General features: G+C 40.1%; 1 protein-coding gene across 1 annotated transcript in view; it reads left to right on the top strand.

The window, feature by feature from the left end:
- HOGA1 (4-hydroxy-2-oxoglutarate aldolase 1) overlaps positions 1 to 21315 on the top strand; it is a 35981-nt gene that overhangs the window by 11074 nt on the left and 3592 nt on the right. Inside the window, exons 2-6 of the mRNA XM_036734910.1 lie at positions 15747 to 15875; positions 16282 to 16409; positions 16721 to 16855; positions 17823 to 17919; positions 20447 to 20580. Of these exons, the coding sequence (XP_036590805.1) occupies positions 15747 to 15875; positions 16282 to 16409; positions 16721 to 16855; positions 17823 to 17919; positions 20447 to 20580 (623 nt within the window). The remainder of the gene's footprint in view (positions 1 to 15746; positions 15876 to 16281; positions 16410 to 16720; positions 16856 to 17822; positions 17920 to 20446; positions 20581 to 21315) is intronic.

Raw genomic sequence — 21315 nt, 5'->3', positions numbered from 1 at the left:
CATACAGGTTCCTCAGGAGACAAGTAAGATGATCTGGTACTCCCTTCTCTGAGGACTTGCCACATGTTTTTTGTGATCCTTACAGTCAAAGGCGTTAATGTAGTTAATGAAACAGAAGTAGGTGTTTTATTTTCTGGAACTCCCTCGCTTTCTTCATAATCCAGTGAGTGTTAGTAATTTGGTTTCGGGTTCCTCTGCCTCCTTGAAAAGCAGCCTGTTCTCCCAGTAACTCTTAGTTCACATATTGCTGAAACCTAGCTTGCAGAATCTTAAGCATGACCTTGCTGGTGTGTAAAATGAGCTCAATTGTTCGATAATTTGAACATTCCTTGGCATTGCCCTTTTTTAGGATTGGGATGTAAACCGATCTTTTCCAATCCAGTGGCCGCTATCGAGTTTTCCAAATTTGCTGACATATTGAGTGCAGCACTTAAATAGCATCATCTTTCAGGATTGTAAATAGCTCAGCTAGAATTCCATCCTCTCCACTGGCCTTGTTGTTAGTAATGCTTCCTAAGGCCCGCTTGACTTCATTCTCTAGAATGTCAGGCTCTAGAAAAGCAACCACGCCATTGTGGTTGTTGGTGATGTTAAAAGCTTTCTTGTATAGTTCTTTTGTACATTCCTGCCATCTCTTCATCATTTCTGCTCCTGTTAAGTCCCTACCATGTTTGTCTTTTATCATGCCCGTTTCTGCGTGAATGTTTCTTTGATATCTCTAATTTTCTTGAAGAGATCTCTTGTTTTTCCCATTCTATTGTTTTCTTCTGTTTCTTTGCATTGCTCATTTAAGAATACCTTATCTCTCTTTGCTCTTCTCTGGAATTTGGCATTCAGTTTGATTTGAACAGATATCATTTCATCATTTTTGAGATTATGCTCCAATACAGCTTTTCTCACCCTTCTATCGACTATGAAGGCTACTCCATTTCTTCTAAGGGATTCTTGCCCACGGTAGTGAATGTAGTGATCACCTGAATTAAATTCACCCAATCCCATCCATTTAAGTTCAGTGGCATCCAAGATGTTGCTGTTTAATTTTTCTGTCTCCTGTTTGACCATGTCCATCTTACCTTGGTTCATAGAGCTTACATTCTAGGTTCCTATGCAATATTGATCTTTAAAGCATTGGACTTTCCTTTTGTCACCAGACGTATCCGCAGCTGCTTCATTAGTACTGGAGCTACTTGTAGCTGCCCTGTGTTCTTCCTCAGTAGCATGTTGGACATCTTCCGATCTGGGGGGCTCACCTTCTCATGTCACATCTTTTATAATTTTAATACTGTCCATGGGCTTTTATTGGCAAAGATACTGGAGTGGTTTGCCATTTCCTCCTCCAGTAAATTACCTCTTGTCAGAGCTCTCCACTATGACCTGCGTGTCTTAGATAATCCTGCATGGCATTGTCCATAGTTTCACTGAGGTAGAATACTTCTGTTTAAAGAGCCAATACTTTTTGGCTAGAATTAGGACACTCTTTCCTCTGGATTGTACTAGATAAACATTGAGACAAGGTGGTGCATGTAGTACAAAGAGCATTGGACTTAGATTCAGAAGAAATTTGGATTTGAATCCTACCTTTGTCTTTTACTAGCTCTGTGTCTATGGGTAGGTCATTTAACTCCTATGAACCTCAGTTTCCTTGTCCATCAAATGAGGATGATGATAATACCTCCCTCTTAGAAGTGTCGTGAGAATGAAATTAGATTAACAAGTATTCATTAAGTACCTAAGCCACCAAATGAGATAACATATGTAAAGTGCTTTGCAAACCTTAAGCTGCTATAAACTGCTCCCTATAATGATAATTATTATTATTTACAGTCACATCCAACTCTTCCTGACCCAATTTGGATTTTTTTTTTTGCAAAGATACTGGAATGATTTGCCATTTCCTTCTCCAGCTTATTTTACAGATGAGGAAACTGAGGCAAACAGGGTTACGTGACTTACCCAGGGTCATACAGCTAGTAAGTATATGAGGTCAGATTTTTAACTCAGAACTTCCTGACTGCAAGCCCAGAGTTCCATCTACTGTGCCACCTACCTGCCTCAACAACAAATTATTACCACTGTCATCACCATCATCATTACCTACTATGTGCCACATCATTACCTACTGTGTGCCAGGACCCTGACTATGCTAGGTGCCAGGCATACAGATCTAATGACTGAAATAGTCCCAACTGAAAAGCAGCCTAAATTCTAATGAGAAACAAGTACATACATGAGTATATGGCAAATAAATATAAAATGAATAAATACAGAGTGATCAAAATAAAGAAATTTAAGAAGAGGAAGGCACTAGCAGCTGGGAGGATTCAGGAAAAGCTTCTGATAGGTGGTGGAACCTGAGCTTCCTCTGAAGGAACAGAAGGATTCTACGAGGGAGATGAAAAGGGACTATATTCCTGGCATGGGGGACAGTGAATGGAAGGACAGAGAGATGGGGGAGAGGGAGTGGCAGGTGTATGGAACCAGAGAGAAGGTCAGTTCAGTTAGATTGGAACATGTAAGGAGAATGCACAAAGAGGCTAGAAAGCTAGATTGGGGTGGGGGTGTGCTGGAAAATGTTAACAAGCTCTCTGAAAAAATTGTTCACGAGACATACTTTTTAAGTTTCATCTGTATTATTAACAGTTTTCTCCGTCACTTTTTAAAGCCTAGACCCTCAACAAAAACAATAAATCAAGGCTTGATTGTGTGGTGCTTGCTGATTAAAAAGGAGTAAATGTTCACACTGAAAATTTAACAATCAGCTTAGATGGTTTCAGCTAGCTCCAGCACACAACCTTGTGTTGGGGCAGGGTTGAGAAGGGCTTTAAAAGCTAAACAGAGGAGCTTGCGTTTTATCCCAGAGGCAATGGGAAGCCACTAGAGTTTATTGAACAGGGTGCTGACCTGGTCAGATGAGCACTTGAGGAAAATCAGTGGAAACAATATGGAGGAAGGACTGGAGTGTTGAGCGACTTGGAAGTACAGGGACTTTTACAATAATCCCGGTGGGTGATGAATGATTTCTGAACTGAAGTGGCAGCTGTGTTAATTGGAAAAAGGTGAGAAAAAAGGGAGAGACATTATGAAGGTAGAAATGACAAGACGGGCAACTGATTGGATATGTGGGGTGAAAGGAAATAAACAGTAGGAGATAACTCCAAGGTTGTGAACCTGGGAGACTCTAAGAACAGGGATGCCTTTCACAGAAATAGAGAAGTTTGGGGAAGGGCTGATTTGGGGGGAAAAGATGATGAGTTCTGTATGGGACATGTCAAGTCTGAGATATCTCTGAGACATCCAGTTTGAAATGTCTAGTAGATAATTGATGTAAGATTAAAGATCACGGGAGAGATTGGGGCTGGATCTGGGAATTATCAACATAGAGATGATGAAGGCATGGGAGCTGATGGTGTTACCCAGTGAGAGAGTAAAGAGAGAGGAGAGTAGAGGGCCAGGGACAGAACCTTCGGGAACACCCACAGTTCAGGAGCATGATATGGATGATAAACAAGCAAAAGGGGCTAAGGTAAAATAAACTAAACAGGAAAGAGGAGAGCTAAGTAGTCTCACAAATGCCTGGAGAGGATGAAATATTTAGGAGAAAGGAACTGCCCTCAGTGTCACATGCAACAGATAGATTAATGAAAAATATATAGTGTTGAAAGGGCTGTAAATGCAACTGGTGGTACTGACAAGTTATCATGAGATTCTTTTTTTTTCTAGACTCCATACAGACCAACAACTGTCTGCTTCCTTTATTTTTCTGCTAGTTAACAATTTCCCAAGCTGCAGTTTACTTTGACTTGGTTCCCTTTAGATTTTTATAATTGGGGAGACATCTTATCTTAGCCTCATCCCTTAGGGTGAGATGGCAGCTAAGGTGGTGCAGAACCTTGGTCTGGAGTCGAAAAGATCTGAGTTCAAATTGAGCCTCAGCTGTGTATTGCTAGTTGTATAACTCCAGGTAAATCCACTTTACCTCAGTTTCCTCAACAATAAAATGGGGATAATAACATCTCCCTCTCAAGGTTGTTGTGAAGATTAAATGAGAAAATATTTGTAAAGGCACTTAGCACAGTGCCTGGCACATAGTAGGTGCTGTATTCCCTTATTTGCCCAGCCCCACTTCAGCAGCCAGCTTACTTTGTTTGTTTTATGCTTAGCTCCGATTTCAGAGGGTAACATTTTCTGACTTTGTCCTCAAACGCCAGTGGGCCCAGAGTCTTCCTAAAGGTGGCAAAAAAAAGTCAGGAATAGTATGAGCTCCCAAAAGTCCTTATTTGAGTGTATAGAGGCAGACAATACAGTCGATAGATCTGGAGACAGGAAGACCTGAATTCAAATCCAGCCTCAGATACTTAAATAGAAATGTGGTCTTGGACAAGTCACTCAAACTTTGCCTGCCTCAGTTTCCTTACCTGTAAAATGGAGATGATAATAGTATCTATCTCCCAGAGTAGTTGTGAGGATAAAATCAGATAATACTTGCAAAAAGAAGTTTGCAACTATTAAAGTGCGGTATAAATACGAGTTGTTATTTATCATCATTAATTATCTTTGTTATATACTTAAATAAGTACTAGGAACTTACTTAAGATCACTTCCGTGAGTTTGTTACTAGGATTAGTTTATAAAGTAGCCAAGCCCTGAAGGGAGTTCGATGGAATCATATAATCTTGGGACAGGAATGGACCTCCCACCCACCTGCCTAATGCAAGAACATCCTCTATCTCATTCCCCCAGCAAACAGTCATTCACTTTCCCCATGAATGCCTCTAACTATGGGGACTTACTACATCCTGAGGCAGCCCACTTCCAGTTTGAACAGCTCTAATGATTAGGAAGTTTCTCACTGACATCAAGCTGAAAACTGTTATCTCTGTAACTCTCACCCACTGCTTCTCCCATTTTCCCTGAATGTACCTTGTGTGTGCATAGTAGTTTGCATATCATCTCCCCTGTTAGACTGTAAGCTCCTTGAAGGCAGGGAATATGGTTGTTTTTTTTTCCTCTCCTATCCCCAGTGGTTTAGCATAGTGCCTGGCCCATTGTAAATGCTTAGTAAATGCTTGTTGATTTGTTGGGTCCTAGATCTACCCTAAGGACATTAATCAATCAGAACAAATATGATCATCCCTCTTCTTCTAGATAGTCCTTCAAATATATTGAAGGCTGCTGTCATGTCTCTCCTGAGTTCCTTGGGCATGAATTAGAGCTCCTTCACCATCTCAATGCCCTCTTTCTGGATATTCTCTAGTCTATCAATGGGCTTCCTAAAACATGGCACCCACACCTGAGCACAATATTCCAGATGTGGTCTAGCTGGGGCAGAGGACAGCAAGATTGTCACCACTCTAATCCCAGGAGCTGTGCTAGAGTTGTACCTAAGGCTTGACTTCTGGACTTTGACCCAGGACACTGAAGTTGGGGGGAGTCAATTTTGCTTGTAGTTCTAAGATAGAGGGATAAAACTCAATACCAATATCTAATTAGCATGAATAGTTAAACTAGGAAGCCACTGGACAATGGGCAGGTGTGAGCTCCAGACCTGGCAGCATCCTTTCCAGCACTGGCATCCCACTGCTGTCTTCCCAGTCTCTGTCTCCCATCATAGGGGGGTTCCTCAATTCCCAGCTCCCATTCAGCAAGATTTGCTGCATTCCCTCTGCCATAAGGCCCAGTTTGTGATATTTGCCCCAAGCAAACCCCACATAAATTTTGTCATGGGTACATTATAAATGTGTTGTCTAAGAGTATTCCTTTTATCGAGCAGCTAGGTGGCTCCGTTGATAGAATGTTGGGCCTGGGCTCAGGAAGACCTGAGTTCAAATTTGCCCTCAGACACTTGCTGTGTGACCCTGGGCAAGTCACTTAACTCTGTCTTAGTTCCTCAATGAATGGAAAAAGGAAATGGTAAATCGCTCCAGTATCCTACTAAGAAAACCCCAAAAAGGATCACAAAGCATTGGACATAACTGAACAACAACAATCCTTTTATTCTCCCTAATTCCTTTTTGTCTATTTTCTTCTTTTTAAAATTTTTTATTTTATTTTTCAATTAAAAAACATTTATTTTCTTTCCCTCTTACCCTACCCCAAAGAGAAACAAAACCCTTGTAACTAATATGCATAGTCAAACAAAACAAATTCCCACATTGTCTTGTTATCAAAATATGTCTCATTCTGCATCCTGAACCCATCAGCTCTCTGTCAGGAGGTGAGCAGCCTAACTTTGCCATCAGTCCTCTGTAATTACGGATAGTCATCATGTTGGTCAGATCCTCACTCTTTATTTGACTTTCCACACTATTTCAAACCTTCTCTTCTCTCCCCAAGCCGCCTACGCTATCTTCTCAGCAGAGGGCCTTACATTCTGCTTTACCAAGAAAAAGAGGCCATATATCCTGAGATCCTTTTCTCTCTGTTCTATACATCAAAACCCCTCCTCCATCTCCCTGACTTTGCTCTAGTCTCCAATGAAGAGATGGCCCTTCTCCTCAAGGCAACTCCTAGGGTACTTGTGCTCCTGATATCATCTCTTCCTGTTTTCAGCTTGCTCCCTAGTCATTCCCCTACTCTCTTTAATCTTCCATATCCCCCCATCATCCCCCTCTCTTGATATCTACAAATGTGTCCAGGTGTAGGAAGAAGATATATATATATATATTATATATACATATATATAATATGTATATATTATATATATACATATATATAATATGTATATATTATATATGATTTTATTTTACTATGTCATCCTGTCAAGCTACTATCCTATCTCTTTCCTGACTTTCACAGACAAACTTTTAGGAAAAAAAAAAACTCTCCAGACTTAACCATTCGCTTCTCAGTCTCTTGCAATTTATCTTCCAACCTCACCCCCAGCTGAAGCTACTTTCTCCAGGATAATCAATGATCATCTTCCTGAATCAAATGGCCTTTCTCCCTTCTCATGCCTGTTAACCTCTCTGTGGTATTTGACACCGTTAACCATACCTTCTTTCCATTTGCCCTTCCCTCCCTCCTAGTGATTTTTTGTCTGCCTCTTTTACAAGATCATCATCTATGTCCTACCCTCTGTGTAGCCCCCAGGGCCATTTCCTGTGCTGTCTTTACTTTTTCTGTTTCTTTCTTTTCCTCTCCTTTGTTTTTTATTTTAAGTTTATGAAAAAAAGAGTATTTCCACAACATAGTATAATAAAAAAAAGATGATTGCACATGAAACTGCAAATCTGTTATGTCAGACTTATATATATATATATATTACTTTTGAATATATAATAAAGTTATCATGTAAATTTCTCTTTTTTTTCTCCTTCTCTCCTCCCCCCTACCCTAGAGATGGCTACCATTAGATACAAATATGTACATATGTAAAATCATTCTACATATGCTTCTATTTATCAGTTCTTTCTCTGGATACAGATAGCATCTTCCTTCATATGTCCTTTGTATTTAATCTGGGTATTTATAATAGTAAAAATGACTTATTTGTTCAAAGTTGTTCTTAAAGCAATATTGCTATTATCGTATACAATGTCTTCAGCTCCCATGAGTTCAGTTACTATTTCTCTGCAGGTGATTCCCAAATCTAAATTTTAATCCCTAGTTTTTCTCCTGAGCTTCAGTCTGACATAACCAATCTCCAGCCAAGAGGTCCCATAGATGTCTCAAATTAAACATATCCCAAACAGATAAATGTTCATCTCTAAACCTACCCTTTCTCCCAACCTCTAAGGTAGCACTACTCTACCTGTCATTCAGGTTTGCAGCCTTGGAGTCGTTCCCGACTCATCTTGCTCCCTCATCCTGCCCCACCATATTCAATCAATTTCCAAGACGTGTCATTTCCACTCCATGACATCTCTTGTATGCCTCCCCTTCTTTCCAGTCACATGACCACCATCCTAACTCTGACCCTTGTCACCCCTCTTCTGGGTTATTGTCACAATCTTCTAATTGAATTCTCTGCTTCTAGTCTCCACCCTCTCCAATCCACTCTCCACAAAGCCACTAAAAGAATCTTCCTAAGACACAGGTCTGACCATGTTATTCCCCTATTCAAGAACTTTTGATTGGCTCTTTCCTGTCTCTAGGATAAAATTTAAACTTCTTGGCTTGTCATCTAAAGCCCTTCACATTCTGGCTCCAAACTGCTTTCCAGGCTTAGCCTAACTTGTCTATGCATGCATTTTTACAATCTTACACATCAGTCTCCTTCACACACCATATTCCAGCCAGATTGGCTGCCTCGCTGTTCCTCAAACATAACATTCCATCTCTCCTACTTCTGGGGCCTTCCTCAGACCATCTTCCATGCCTGGAAAGCACTATTTCCTCTTAGAATCCCAAATTCCCTTCAAGGTGAGAATTCATGACCCGTCTCCAAGAGGCTTTTTCTAATCTTTGTAGTTATCAGTGCTCTCTCTTTTCAAGGGATCACAGACATATTTTTATGTTGACATGTGGTAGTAATCCTCCATGTAAAGCTCTTGAGGGCAGAGTCTTTTTTTGTTTTTGTTTTTGTTTTGTCTTTGAATCCCCAGGCCTAACATAATGACCAGTACTCAGTGAACACTTCATTCATGCTTTTTTGATTGGATTAGGTACAAAATTACTAATTATAGTCTGTGCCTCTCAATGCAGCCCCACATTATGTTTACCCTTTTGATTGCCGTATTATACTTTTGCCTTAAGGTGAACTTGAAATTCACTAAAACCACTGGGGTCTTTTTAAACAAACATCTGTCCAGTCATTCTTCCCTTATCTTGTATTTGTGAAGTTGCTTTTCTTTTGTAAGACTTGCCATTTATTCTTATTATATTTGATTTTTTTAGATTGAGCCAGTCCAACATTTTACATTCCAAGGTCTTTTGGGGTCCTAATTCTCTCTACAACATTAGTTATTAACATTAATTACTATATTAATATAATATATTATTGTATCTAATATTGATATTATATATTGATACTATATTATATATAATAATTTAGCTACATTCGAATTAGTTGTTAACATGGTTATTCCTTTCAACTTATGTCTTCTGTATATTTGATAAGCATGTCCAACTATGCCTTTATCTAAGTCATTGATAAACTTATTAAGTACCGGAAGACCATTCCTGTATCCCTGAGGCATCCAAATCGACAGTGAACCATTAATAACTATTCTTCGGGTTTCAGTCTACCTAACTATAATATTATCTAGCCTATTTCTAACCATTTCCACAAAAAATAGCATGAGTTGTGTTTTCAAATGGTTTTCTAAAATCTGGGCAAACCATAGCCACAACTCTCCCCTAACATACCAATAGAATAACCCTGTTTAAAAAAAAAAAAAGAAAAAATGAGGTTATCTCAGCATGACATGTTCTTGATGAAGCCAAGCTGGCTCTTTGTGATCGCTGCTTCCCTTTCAAAATGCTCACTAACTATCCCTTTGATAGTATGTTCTCAAAAAGTTTCCAGGAATCAAAGCCAAGCTCACTAATGCGTGGTTTCCTGACACTTTTGTGAAAATTGGGACAGCATTTGCCCTTCTCCAGTTCCTATTGTGCCCCTGAGTCAGTTGTGTTATGTGTCCCATCCTCATCTATGTCCTCATTTTCTCATTCTGTCCACGTCATCTGTGTATACTCTGATGACAATATTGCTTCTCTTTCTCTACCATGCTTCCCTACTCTGGTTCCAAGATTTCCTTACATGAGAGTACTTTATGACGTTATCATTTTTACTTTGTCCCTCACTTCACCCCCTTTACCTAAGGTCGATTCTTCCAGAACAATATTCCTATCATAGGTCTTTCCTACCATGTCTTAGTGACGCATTTGAGATGAAATTTGCCCCTTTGCATTAAGATCTCTAGCATGCCTTGCTTGTCACCCATGCTCTGTTTGCATTTGTATCTAGACATCCAAGGACAGAAATTTTATTGCTAAAGTTCCTTTCTTAGGAGATTTTGTCTGATCAAAAGGTTGAGTCTCCACTGTTCTTCCCCTTTCTGTAGCTCAAGCAAGGGCTCTTAACTTGTGACCATGAACTTGCTTTTTTAAAAATGTATTTTGATAACTGTATAGTTTCCTATGTAGTCCTATACATTTTATTTTATGCATTTAAACACATAATTCTGAGAAGGAGGTCCATAAGCTTCACATGACACACAAAAAGGTAAAGAACCCTTGCTCTATGATCTTTAGCTTCACAGACATACATAAGCAGTTTGATCTCTGTCCTTTTCTTTTCATTTTAAATCCCTTCTATTAGATTTTTCAAGACTCCAGGCAAATATAATCTTTTTTAAACAATTTTTTGTTCTTATATCAACTTCTAAATATTATATCAATTTTATTTGTATCAATTTCAGTCATTTTATATAAATTTCTGAATATATCCCTCCCCTTTCCTCTATTCAGAGAGCTATGCTTTGTAACAAATAAAAAAAGATAGAGAGAAAACAACAGTTCAGAAAAACTCACCAACACATCAACCAAATGTCCAGTTTCATTTTCTTTCCCCATTTATATCATTGAAATTATGTATTACTTTCCTGGTTCTGGATTATTTCCTCTAACGATAACAATAGGTAAAATATATATCGCACTTACTATGTGCCAAGCCCTGTGCTAAGTGCTTTACAGTTTATTATCTCATTTGATTCTCAAAAAATCCTGTGAAGTGGATGCTCTCATTTCCCCATTTTACAAATGAGGAAACTGAAGAAAACAAAAGTTAAGTGACTTGGCCAGGGTCACACAGCTAGTAAGTGTCTGAGGTCAAGTTTGAATTCAGGTCTTCCTGACTCCAGGCCCAGCATTCTGAGCGCTATGGCACCACCTAACTGCCTTGCTCTAGTAAACTCACTTAGAATTCACTTCTTAATTCATTTAGTTCATATAAGTCTGCCTATACTTCTCTAAAATCTTTCCATCTGTTCCTTATGGTACAATAATGTTCTATTACATTCACGTAACATGATTGTAACTATTACCCAAGAGATGAGTACCCTCTTTGTTTCCAGTTATCCACTCCCATAAACAGTACCACCATCAATATTTGGTGCACATAACACCTTGGTTTTTGTCTTTGAGCTCCTTGGGGAATACATCTAGAGGCAGGACCTCCAGATCTAAGAAGTATGGACATTTTAGTCACTTTTAATTCCAAATTGTTTTCTAGAATGGTTAGAACAAACTATGGCAACACCAGCACCACCAGCCCTGCATTAATGTGCCTGTCTTTCTGAAGCTCTTCCATGATTGACTATTCCCATCTTTTGTCATCTTTGTCATTTTCCTGGCAGTGAGGCAGAATCTCAAAGTTATTTTGATTTGCATTTATCTTATTTGGAGCAGTTTCTTATATGGTTGTTAATATTTGCAATTTCTCTATTGAGAACAATTTTACCACTTTGTATGCCATTTTATATACATTGTATAAAAATGTGTGTGTATGTATATATATATGTATATATATATATGTATACATACGTATATATTTGTATTAGTTCTCTATATAACTAGGATCATCAAACCATAATCAGAGACATTTTATGCAAGATTTTTTCCCTAGCTTGCAGCTTCTTGTTAGTTTCATTGACTTTGTTCATGCAAAAGCTTTTCAATTTCATGTAATCAAAATTATTTCATATTTTGTGATCGCCTTTATCTCTTTAGTGGAGAATTATTGTCCTAGTCATAGCTAGTCTAGTTCTTTTGTTACTTTTTTCATAGTGTGACCTTTAATATTCAGGTCACAAAATATTTTTTTTGAACTCGTTGGTATACGATGTTGGTCTAAAATTAATTTCTTCCTATTTGTTTTCTTGTTTTCCCAGAAGTTCCTATCATATAGGGAGTTCTTTCCCTGACTAATTTATGGTTTTAGGCTTATTAAACACTTGAGTTTGATTTATTTCTTCACTGATCTATGTTTCTATTTCTTAACCAGTATGAGATTCTTCTTTGTGATATAATTTGAGGTCTGGAAATGTTATTTCTTTTATTTTTTTTCTTTTAAATAGTATTTTCCAATTACATATAAAGACAATTTTAACATTTATTTTTTAATAAAATGTTAAGTTCCAAATTTTTTTTCCTCCTTTCTTCCCTCCTCCCTAAGAGAGTAAGCAATTTGATCTAGGTATACAAGTGCAATCATGTAAAACATATTTCCATATTAATCATGCTGTGAAAGAAGAAACAGAACAAAAGGAAAAAACTGTGAAAAAATAAGGTAAAAACAGTATGCTTCAATATGCAGTCAGACTCCATCAGTTCTTTCTCTGGATGGGGCAAACATTTTCCATCATGGGTCTTTCGGAATAATCTTGGGTCATTGTATTGCCGAGAAGAGCTAAGTCAATCATAGTTGATTAATTATACAATGTTGAAGTTACCGTGTGCAGTGTTCTTCTGGTTCTACTCAGTTCACTTTGTATCAGTTCATGTAAGTCTTTCCAGGTTTTTCTGAAATTCTCCTGCTCGTTATTTTTTATAGCACAATAGTACTCGATTACATTCATATACCACAACTTGTTTAGCTATTCCCTAACTGATGGGCATCCCCTCAATTTCTAATTATTTGCCACTGCAAAAAGGGGCTGCTATAAATATTTTCATACATGTAACCTTTTTCCTTTTTTTGGAATACAGACCTGGTAGTGATATTGCTTGATTAAAGAGTATGTACAGTTTTTTTGCCCTTTGGGCATAGTTCCAAATTGTTCTCTAGAATGGTTGGACTAGTTCACAACTTCACTAATAGTGCATTAGTGTCCCAATTTCCGCACATTTATCATTTTCCTTTTCTGTCATACTAACTAATCTGATAGGTGTGAGGTGGCACCTCAGAGTTATTTTAATTTGCATTTCTCTAATTAATAGTAATTTATAGTATTTTTTCATACGACTATAGATAGCTTTGATTTCTTCATCTGAAAATTGCCTGTTCATATCTTTTGACCATGGAAATGTTATTTCTGCTTCATTTCTACTTTTTTCACTATTTTCTAGGAGGTTCTTAGCCTTTTTTCCTTGAAATTATTTTTGTTAGCATTTCATTTAGGTCTATAAAATATTCTTTCATAAAGCAGAAGATTAACATGACAATAAATTTATAAATTAATTTGGGCAATATTGTAATTTTTACTATATTGGCACATCCCAACCCATGAACAATAACAATCATCCAATTATTTGTCATTCTCAATTCTTTAAAGAGTTTCTATATCTTCTTCCTTGGTAGATTGACTCTAGATATTTTATGTTATTTGTTGTTATTTTAAATGGAATTTCTTTTTCTATTATTTTCTTGTGGATTTTGTCATTGCTAGCTAGAATTGCTATTATTTTTATAAATCTATTTTGCATCCTGCTACTTTACTGCGGTTGTTTATCTGGATTTATTTCTTTAAGGATTTACTGGGGTTTTCTAAGTAAATCACGATGTTCTCAGCAAATGGTTTTTGTCACCTCTGCTAATAGTTAAACCTTTAATTTCTTACTCTTATTTATCTTGTATATCTTACTTCTGGAAAAGTTTCTATATTGCAAATAATGCTAGCTTTTCATTTTAGCTATATACTTTTATCATATTAAAAATTGTTTTTCTGTGCCTATGTTCCACAGGGTTTTTAGCATAAATGAATGTTGTACTTTTGTCAAAGACTTTTTTTTATATCTATTGATATAATCATGTGGTTTGCTTTTAATATGACTGAGTATATTAATTATTTTCCTACCATTTATCCATCCTTGCATCCTCATATAAATCTAACTTGGTCACAGTGAATAATTTTTGGCTATAATGCAGTAGTCAGCAAATATATTCTAAATAGCTCTTGGTAGACACACTCACTGTCCCTGTCCCAGAGCTGATATATTCCAATATTTGAAGTTACTATTAATATAGGTTTTTATTTATTTATTATTTATTTTAGTAATAAATTTAATTTAAATTTAATTAATTTGTTTTGTTTAATTAATTTAATAATAAATTCAATTTAAAATAAATTTAATAATAAGTTATTTATTTATTAATACACATTAAGAGTATGGTACTGATAAACACTGAATGATCCTGGGGACATCATGGGGCATATTGAGGACAGACCCTTGGCAAGTAAGGCAAGCTGTAGAAATCTGGATCTCTAGGGACAGTGAAGAATGGCGCAGGAAAGAAAAAACAATGAAGATAATTTTTGTTTATTTCACAGTTCTGCCTAAGGCAAACTCTGACCTCAGGGCAGCTTGGCCTATTTTGGCCACCATCCCATATTTCTTATTTGTGGAAGAAAGATTGTGAATCCAAGGTTTCTGACCTATTCACTTTCTAGCCCTTTCTGCATGCTTGGTGTATGGTAAATCATCATAATTGCTTATGCATCCTTTCCTTGTCAACATACACACACACACACACACACACACACACACACACACACACACACACTTACACTTAACCTGGTTCCCCTCAGTGCACTTGTAGCTACAATACTTAAATGAACCAATGTCATTGTGAGATTAATGGCCCCATTCCCTGCAAAAGTGAATGTCTGCCATGCTGCTGCCCAACCCAGTCTGAGCTAGATCATCCATTTGAACTGTTCCTAGGAGGACAGCTAGGTGGTACAGTGGATAGAGCGCTGGACTTGACTTGGAGTCAGGGAGACTCATCTCCCTGAGTTCAAATCTTACTAGCTGTGTGACCCTGGGCAAGTCACTTAACCCTGTTTGCCGCAGTTTCCTCATCTGTAAAATGAGCTGGAGAAGGAAATGGCGAACCACTCTAGCATCTCTGCCAAGAAAGTCTTAAATGGGATCATGAAGAATTGAAGCAATCCAACTGAAACAACCCAACAACAACAGCAATAACCACACAGTCCCTAGGACCGGGTGACCAGAATCAGAAGACTCAGGGGAATGACCATGGTTGTAACGATGACTTTAGATTTTCACTCTTTGGGGTAGGATGCAAATAGAGTGTCGGCTTCTTGAGCATAGGACCTATTTCATTTTTATCTGTGCCTCGTATGGTACCTTACACAGATTAGGTGCTTCATGAATGTTTGTGAAACTGAATTGAATTAAATTGAGGAAAAGAAACTCCCAGAACTTTACCTCATCAAAGTCCTGGTCAGATTTTATAAGTACCATTTATATCACCCTTTAAGGAGCACTTCTCTCGCAGCCCTGTGAGGTAGATGATGAATGTATTGCCATAATACAATGGAAAATGGGCTCAATCTGGAGTCAGGAGCCTGGGTTCATATACAGCTTCTACCTTTTACTCCTTTTGTCACCATGGACAAGTCCCCCAACATCTCTGAGCCTCAGTTTTCTCATCTGTGAAAGGAAGGAGTTGGATTACATAAACTCTGAGATCTTTTCCAGCTCTAGAGCTGGTTCTATGATGCTTTTTTTTTTTTTTTTGGCAGGGGGGAAGGCAGGGCAATTGGGGCTAAGTGACTTTCCCAAGGTCACACAGCTAGTAAGTGTGTCTGAGGCTGGATTTGAACTCAGGTCCTCCTGACTTCAGGGCCGGCGCCCTACTTACTGCACTGCCTCTCTGCCCCCATGATGCTTGTTTTAAAGAGGAAATTGAGTGTCAGAGAGGTAAAGTGATTTGCTGGGGATTGTATATCTAGTAAGTGTCGGGGGTAGAACTTGAACCCAGGTCTGTCAGTTCCAAGGCCATGGCTCTTCCTCCTTCACCACGCTGACTCCCTCAGGTAGTAATGGACCCTTTGTTGCAGGCTTCGTGGTGCAGGGCTCCAATGGCGAGTTCCCCTACCTGACGAGCACCGAGCGGCTGGAGGTGGTAAGCCGAGTTCGACAAGTCATGCCCAAGGACAAGCTCTTAATAGCCGGCTCGGGCTGCGAGTGTAAGAAGCCATGTGCTTGGGTGATCCTTGGGTGGGGGCAGAGGGTGGGTTGGTGGGACATAAGTCCCTTAGTCCTTTGGGTTTAGGATTTGGGTTACTTTGCTCTGCTAACTCTGACATATCTAAGTTCTTCGTCTATCCCAAAACTATCCTTGCTCCAAAGTCTTGTTTTGGGGCCAGGAAAAGTAGAAAAAATACCGGATTTGAGTTTGAATCTTACATCAGCTATTCACTAGTTGCATGACCTGGGAAAGTCCCTTAACTCCTCTGGGTCTCAGTTTCTTCATCTGTAGAATGATGAAGTTGACTAGATGTTCTTTCAAGGTATGAGCTTCTCAGGTATGAATCTATGATCCTACCGTGTCTTCCTCATGCTACTCCCAAAATTGCCTTTCTCATCCTACAGCCACTCAAGCCACTGTGGAGATGACTGTTAGCATGGCGCAGGTCGGAGCAGATGCTGCCCTAGTGGTAACACCATGCTACTATCGAGGCAGGATGACCAGTTCCGCCCTGATCTACCACTACACCAAGGTGTTTCAAGTCTCAGGGCATGACAGTCAAAGATGCAAGGCCCAGAAGATGGGGCAGAGGCTGGATTGGGAAGGAGAAAAAGGGAAAATTAAGCTTAAAGAATTAAACATTTGGTGGGTTCTTCTGGAGAAAGATGAAGTCTATATGCCCTAGAGGGGCTTCCAACTGGAATGAGTAGAATGGCTACCTGTAGTGAAGGCTCAGGTGATTTGTGAAACCCAAGGCAGGAGGCAGGAGGATACAATGAAGCTTGGGTTCCACAGACCCGGGGCAGGTGCTTGCTTACACCCTCTCCTCTTTGTACCTTTCAGGTGGCTGATCTGTCCCCAATCCCAGTGGTGCTCTATAATGTCCCAGCTAACACGGGACTGGATCTGCCTGTGGATGCTGTGGTCACGTTGTCTCAGCACCCGAACATCGTGGGCATTAAGGAGAGTGGAGGAGATGTGAGTCCTAGTCAGTCCCCAGGGTCCCTTGGACAACCACTCTTCTCTTGGCCTGTTGAATCTTTTTAAAGTACCACCTGCATGCCATCTCTGCCTCCCCACTGTCCTCATCCCCCCAAGGTTACTTAAGGCTTTTCTCTCCTCAGTATCTGAAATTATACTTTGTTGACATTTCTCTTGAACTTATCATACATCCTTTTGTACAGTAGTTATTTATGCATATATAGTCTATAAACTCCCCTAATAGATTATAAACTCTATGAGGAGCTAATCTTTTTTTTTAATTTTAAAAACATTTTTGAATTTGTTAGGTATTTTATTTTCCCCCAGTTACATGTAAAAACAATTTTTAACATTTGTTTTTAAAACTTTGAGTCCCAAAGAGCTAATCTTTCTACCTCAGCACCTAGCACTGTGATTTCTACTCAGTAAATGTGTTGAATTGAATCGAATCCCCAAGGATCACATTCATTCATGCCCTACTGGCACAGGTAATTTCATTAAGAACTAGACTAATTAGGAAGGCTGTGTTTTATTGCGGAAAGATGCCTGAATTTGGAGTCAGGGGACCAACGTTCAAATCCTATTTCTTTTATTTACTATCTGTGTAATCTTAGGCAAATCATTGAACTTTTCTGGGTCTCAGTTTCCTCATTTGCAAAAGAGAGAGGGGGAACTGGATCAGATTACTCCAAAGGTCCCTTCCAGTTCTAAATCTATGGTCCTATGACTCCCTGGAGGCTATGGGTCCCAGCCTCATATTTACCCCTAACCCACATTCCTGGGTTTCTCTGGTTTCTCTGTCTCTCTTATCTTGTCTAAGCTCTTGAGCTTTTCTTTGGTCTTCAGGTAATGATGTTTTCCTAGCCCTAACCCTGTTTGTGTCCAGAGCTTTTCTAGCCTCTGATCTATCTAATATCTAATCTAACAACAGATATAAAAGATCTATCAATATCTAATATTGCAGGTCACGCGAATGGGCTTGATCATTCACAAAACCAAGAAGCAGGATTTTCAGGTGTTGGCAGGATCTGCTGGTTTCCTGTTGGCCAGTTATGCCATAGGTGGGTCAGCCCCTCTAGACTCTGGGGTTTCCACTTTGACACTTTGTAGTATATTTGGCATCTACATACAGAGACAAGTAGGCAAGAAGGAAGCAAGTATTTATTAAGTACTTACTATATGCTAGGCACTGTGCTAAATGCTTTATAAATATTTTCTCATTTCATTCTTACGACAACATTTAACAGTTGAGGATCCTGCAGCAGACAAAGGTGAAGTGATTCATCCAGGGTCACCCAGCTGGTGTCTGAGGCTGGATTTAAACTCGGGTCTTCCTGACTCCAGGCCCAGTACTCACTCTGAAAAAGACAGTCAGAAAAGAAACAACTGGAGACTGTTGAAGGTGACCAAATAGAGGTGAACAGGTCTGAAAATGGAGCAGAGAGGGTGGAGATGAGGTAGCCAACCTAGTCACTGCAAAGCCTCAGAAATACTGCCAGGAGGTTGGCCTTTGTGAACATATGGCACCTAATTTTGTTTGACTGCCCTGCACTCTGGGGCAAAGAATGCCTTGCATGTTGTGGGAACACCTAGGGCCTGTTCTGATGTCCCAGGCTCCTTGTTTTGATACAGATTTAGCTCCTCTAATCTCACCTTGTAAATCATTCACATTGGACAGTAGCCCTGAGCCTCTCCCCTTCCAGGTCCCTATCTCTGAGTATAGAATGACTCGTCCAGAGGCAGTTGGATTGACCCTCAGATTGAATGGAAAGGGATTTGGGGTTTTTTTGCTGTTTGTGTTATTCTGTTAGAGGCCAGAGTCCCTCAAATAGTCACATGAGTTGTGGATCGGACTTGGTGTGAAGATCATAGTTCAGATACTCTGACTCCTTCTAACACTTACTAGCCGTGGGGCCTTGGGCAAATCAGTTTACCTCTTTGAGAGTCCATTTCTTCGTCTGTAAAATGAAGATGACAATACCTTCATATTTACCTCGGCTACAGTGGCTAGAGTGCTGGGTCTGGAGTCAGGAAGACCTGAGTTCAAATACAGCCTTAGATATCTCCTAGCTGGATGACCCTGGGCAAATCATTTAACTACTGTCTGTCTCAGTTTCCTTAACTGTAAAATAGACATAAAAAGCACCTTCCTGGCAGGATTGTTGTGAGCATTAAGTGAGATACTTGTTAAGCACTTTAGCACAGTGCCTGGATGATGGGCACTATATAAATGCTTATTCCCATCAACCCTCCCCCGCCTTGCCTCATAGGGTTGTCTTGAGACTCAAATGTGATGATGCATTTAAAGTTCTTTGCAGACTCTAAAAGAACTACATAAATGACAGTTATTCATGTGGGGTCAATAATAATAAGAATAGCTTGCCTTGGTATGGGCTTGAGAGTTTCAAAGCACATCAACACATTTGACCTACTTCATATCACTGTTAGGGGCTCATTCTTCTTCCTGTTTTATAGAAACTGATGTTTCAAGAGGCTCATCGACTCACCCAGGGTCACCCTGCTAGTCTTCCCACTTCTAAGTGCAACTCTCTTGTCGACTGTACCCTAATACATATATCATGGTGCCTGAGAGACAGAGGCACCCATGGAAGATGGGGGGGCGGGGTCCACCTTCAACCACAGTGGCCCAGGGCTCTTAATTTCAAAGGCTTATATTATAGAATGATCTGATTACTAGCCTTAAGGGACCCTGGTTCTCCCTGGGCTTTCACTGGATCATGACTTGGCAACTCTCTTCCCAGTCCCTAAAGAGAAGGGAAATGTGGTGGGAGGTTGGACCTGTAAAGCTCTTTCTCCCTAAGCCTAGGCCCAATTTCTGCCCATGCCTCAGTTTCTTCTTTAAATAGTTTAGATTCCTTCGGGGACTAAAGTGGCAAAGGAGTAAGGCTTCTTCCCCACTGATGATCTGGGTCTTCCGGGGTTGGGGTCACAGAAAAGGAACCTTAGCTGGCAGATAGGGCCTCGATTCATCTGAATCATCCCTCCCAGGTCCCCTGGGTACAGAGAGGAAGAAGGACTTCTGACCAGTCAGCATCATAGCTCCAATTTCTTGCCTCCCACCGAACTCCTCTAAATAGCATTTGGCTCTTTGGAATCTGTTTCTCTCATGCATGACAACTTTTTCCTCCTTGGTAATCTATACTCTGTGGTCACAAAGTTCTACTTTTCCTGTGCATTCTGAGCAATGCCAGGGTGACTTTGCTTTCTCACCATGCATATCTGCATTGGGCACGTGGTTGACTTGAGTCCCAAGACAGTCCCTTGAGTCTTACTTACCGGTCTGCTGCAGTGCAATTTAGGGACAAGATCACTGGGAGCCTGGAGACCTGGGTCACTTTGCTTCTCCAGGCCTCAGAATTTTCTTCTCCAAAATGGGATCATACTAAATAATGATCTCTAGGGTCCCTTCCAGATCTGAAGTACTAGGATTCTAAGTCTCCTAGGAGAAAGGAAACTCCCCTTTTAGGACTGAGGGGTCATGTGTATGGGGGCAGGGGGAAGGTGAAGGGCTGGGGAGTACACAGGCTGTGGCTGTGCTTTAAATTTTATCTCTGGCTCTGGTGGCAGGAGCTGTTGGGGGTATTTGTGCTTTGGCCAATGTCCTCGGAGCACAGGTGTGCCAGCTGGAGCGACTCTGCCTCACCGGGCAATGGGAAGATGCCCAAGCCTTACAGCATCGCCTCATTGAACCCAATACTGCGGTGAGCTCCCTGTAAAGGGGTCCTCTTCCTTTCATGCCTGTACAGAGCCATCCTGGGCCTCTGGATGTGCAAGACTGCAGGAACTTAACCAGCTTCCCAGCTGATGTCTTTATTTTCAGAAAGAGTGCCACAAGGATGGCATCCCAACTCTGAGATCAGATGGTATAGAGGGTGACTGAGAGCATCGCCCAGGCTGGTCCTGGAATTCCTGTGCCTCTGTCCAGGGCTGACATAGGAGATGAGGGAATCGTCTGTGAGGCAGGAGGTTGGGTGCTGGCAGTGCCGGCACATCCAGAATTGGGATGGCAGAGAGGCAGGAGTTCTTCCCATCCTAATAACAGCACTTAGAGAAGCAATCTGATTCCTCTCCATTGTCATTCTCGCCCCTCCCAATATGCGCCCCTTTATTATAGTCTTGAAGCTTAGACACAGATGTTCAGTCCAGATGTAGAATAAATTGTGGTGTTTTGGGGTAAGTTTCTGGGGGACCAGCCCCGTCTTAAATACAGAACTAAGGTGTGATTAGAAATAACATTAAGATGGTCTTCGTGGGCTAAAAGCATGGCTTTATTCCCTTGAGTCATTTCCCTCTGCACGCTCCTCCCTTTGGACTGCTTATGGATCTAGGGGATGGGGGCGGCCTGCTTTTTCTTGGTTTTCATCCCTTATGGTGGGACACAAAGAAGGACAAGAATCCAGACTCAAGGAAGTAACAGCTGGGGAGAAAAGTGTGAG

Source organism: Trichosurus vulpecula, chromosome 8 (assembly GCF_011100635.1).
Source record: "Trichosurus vulpecula isolate mTriVul1 chromosome 8, mTriVul1.pri, whole genome shotgun sequence".
NCBI lineage: Eukaryota > Metazoa > Chordata > Mammalia > Diprotodontia > Phalangeridae > Trichosurus > Trichosurus vulpecula.
Note: the sequence above shows the minus strand (reverse complement) of the source record. Positions and strands in the feature narration are given on the sequence as shown.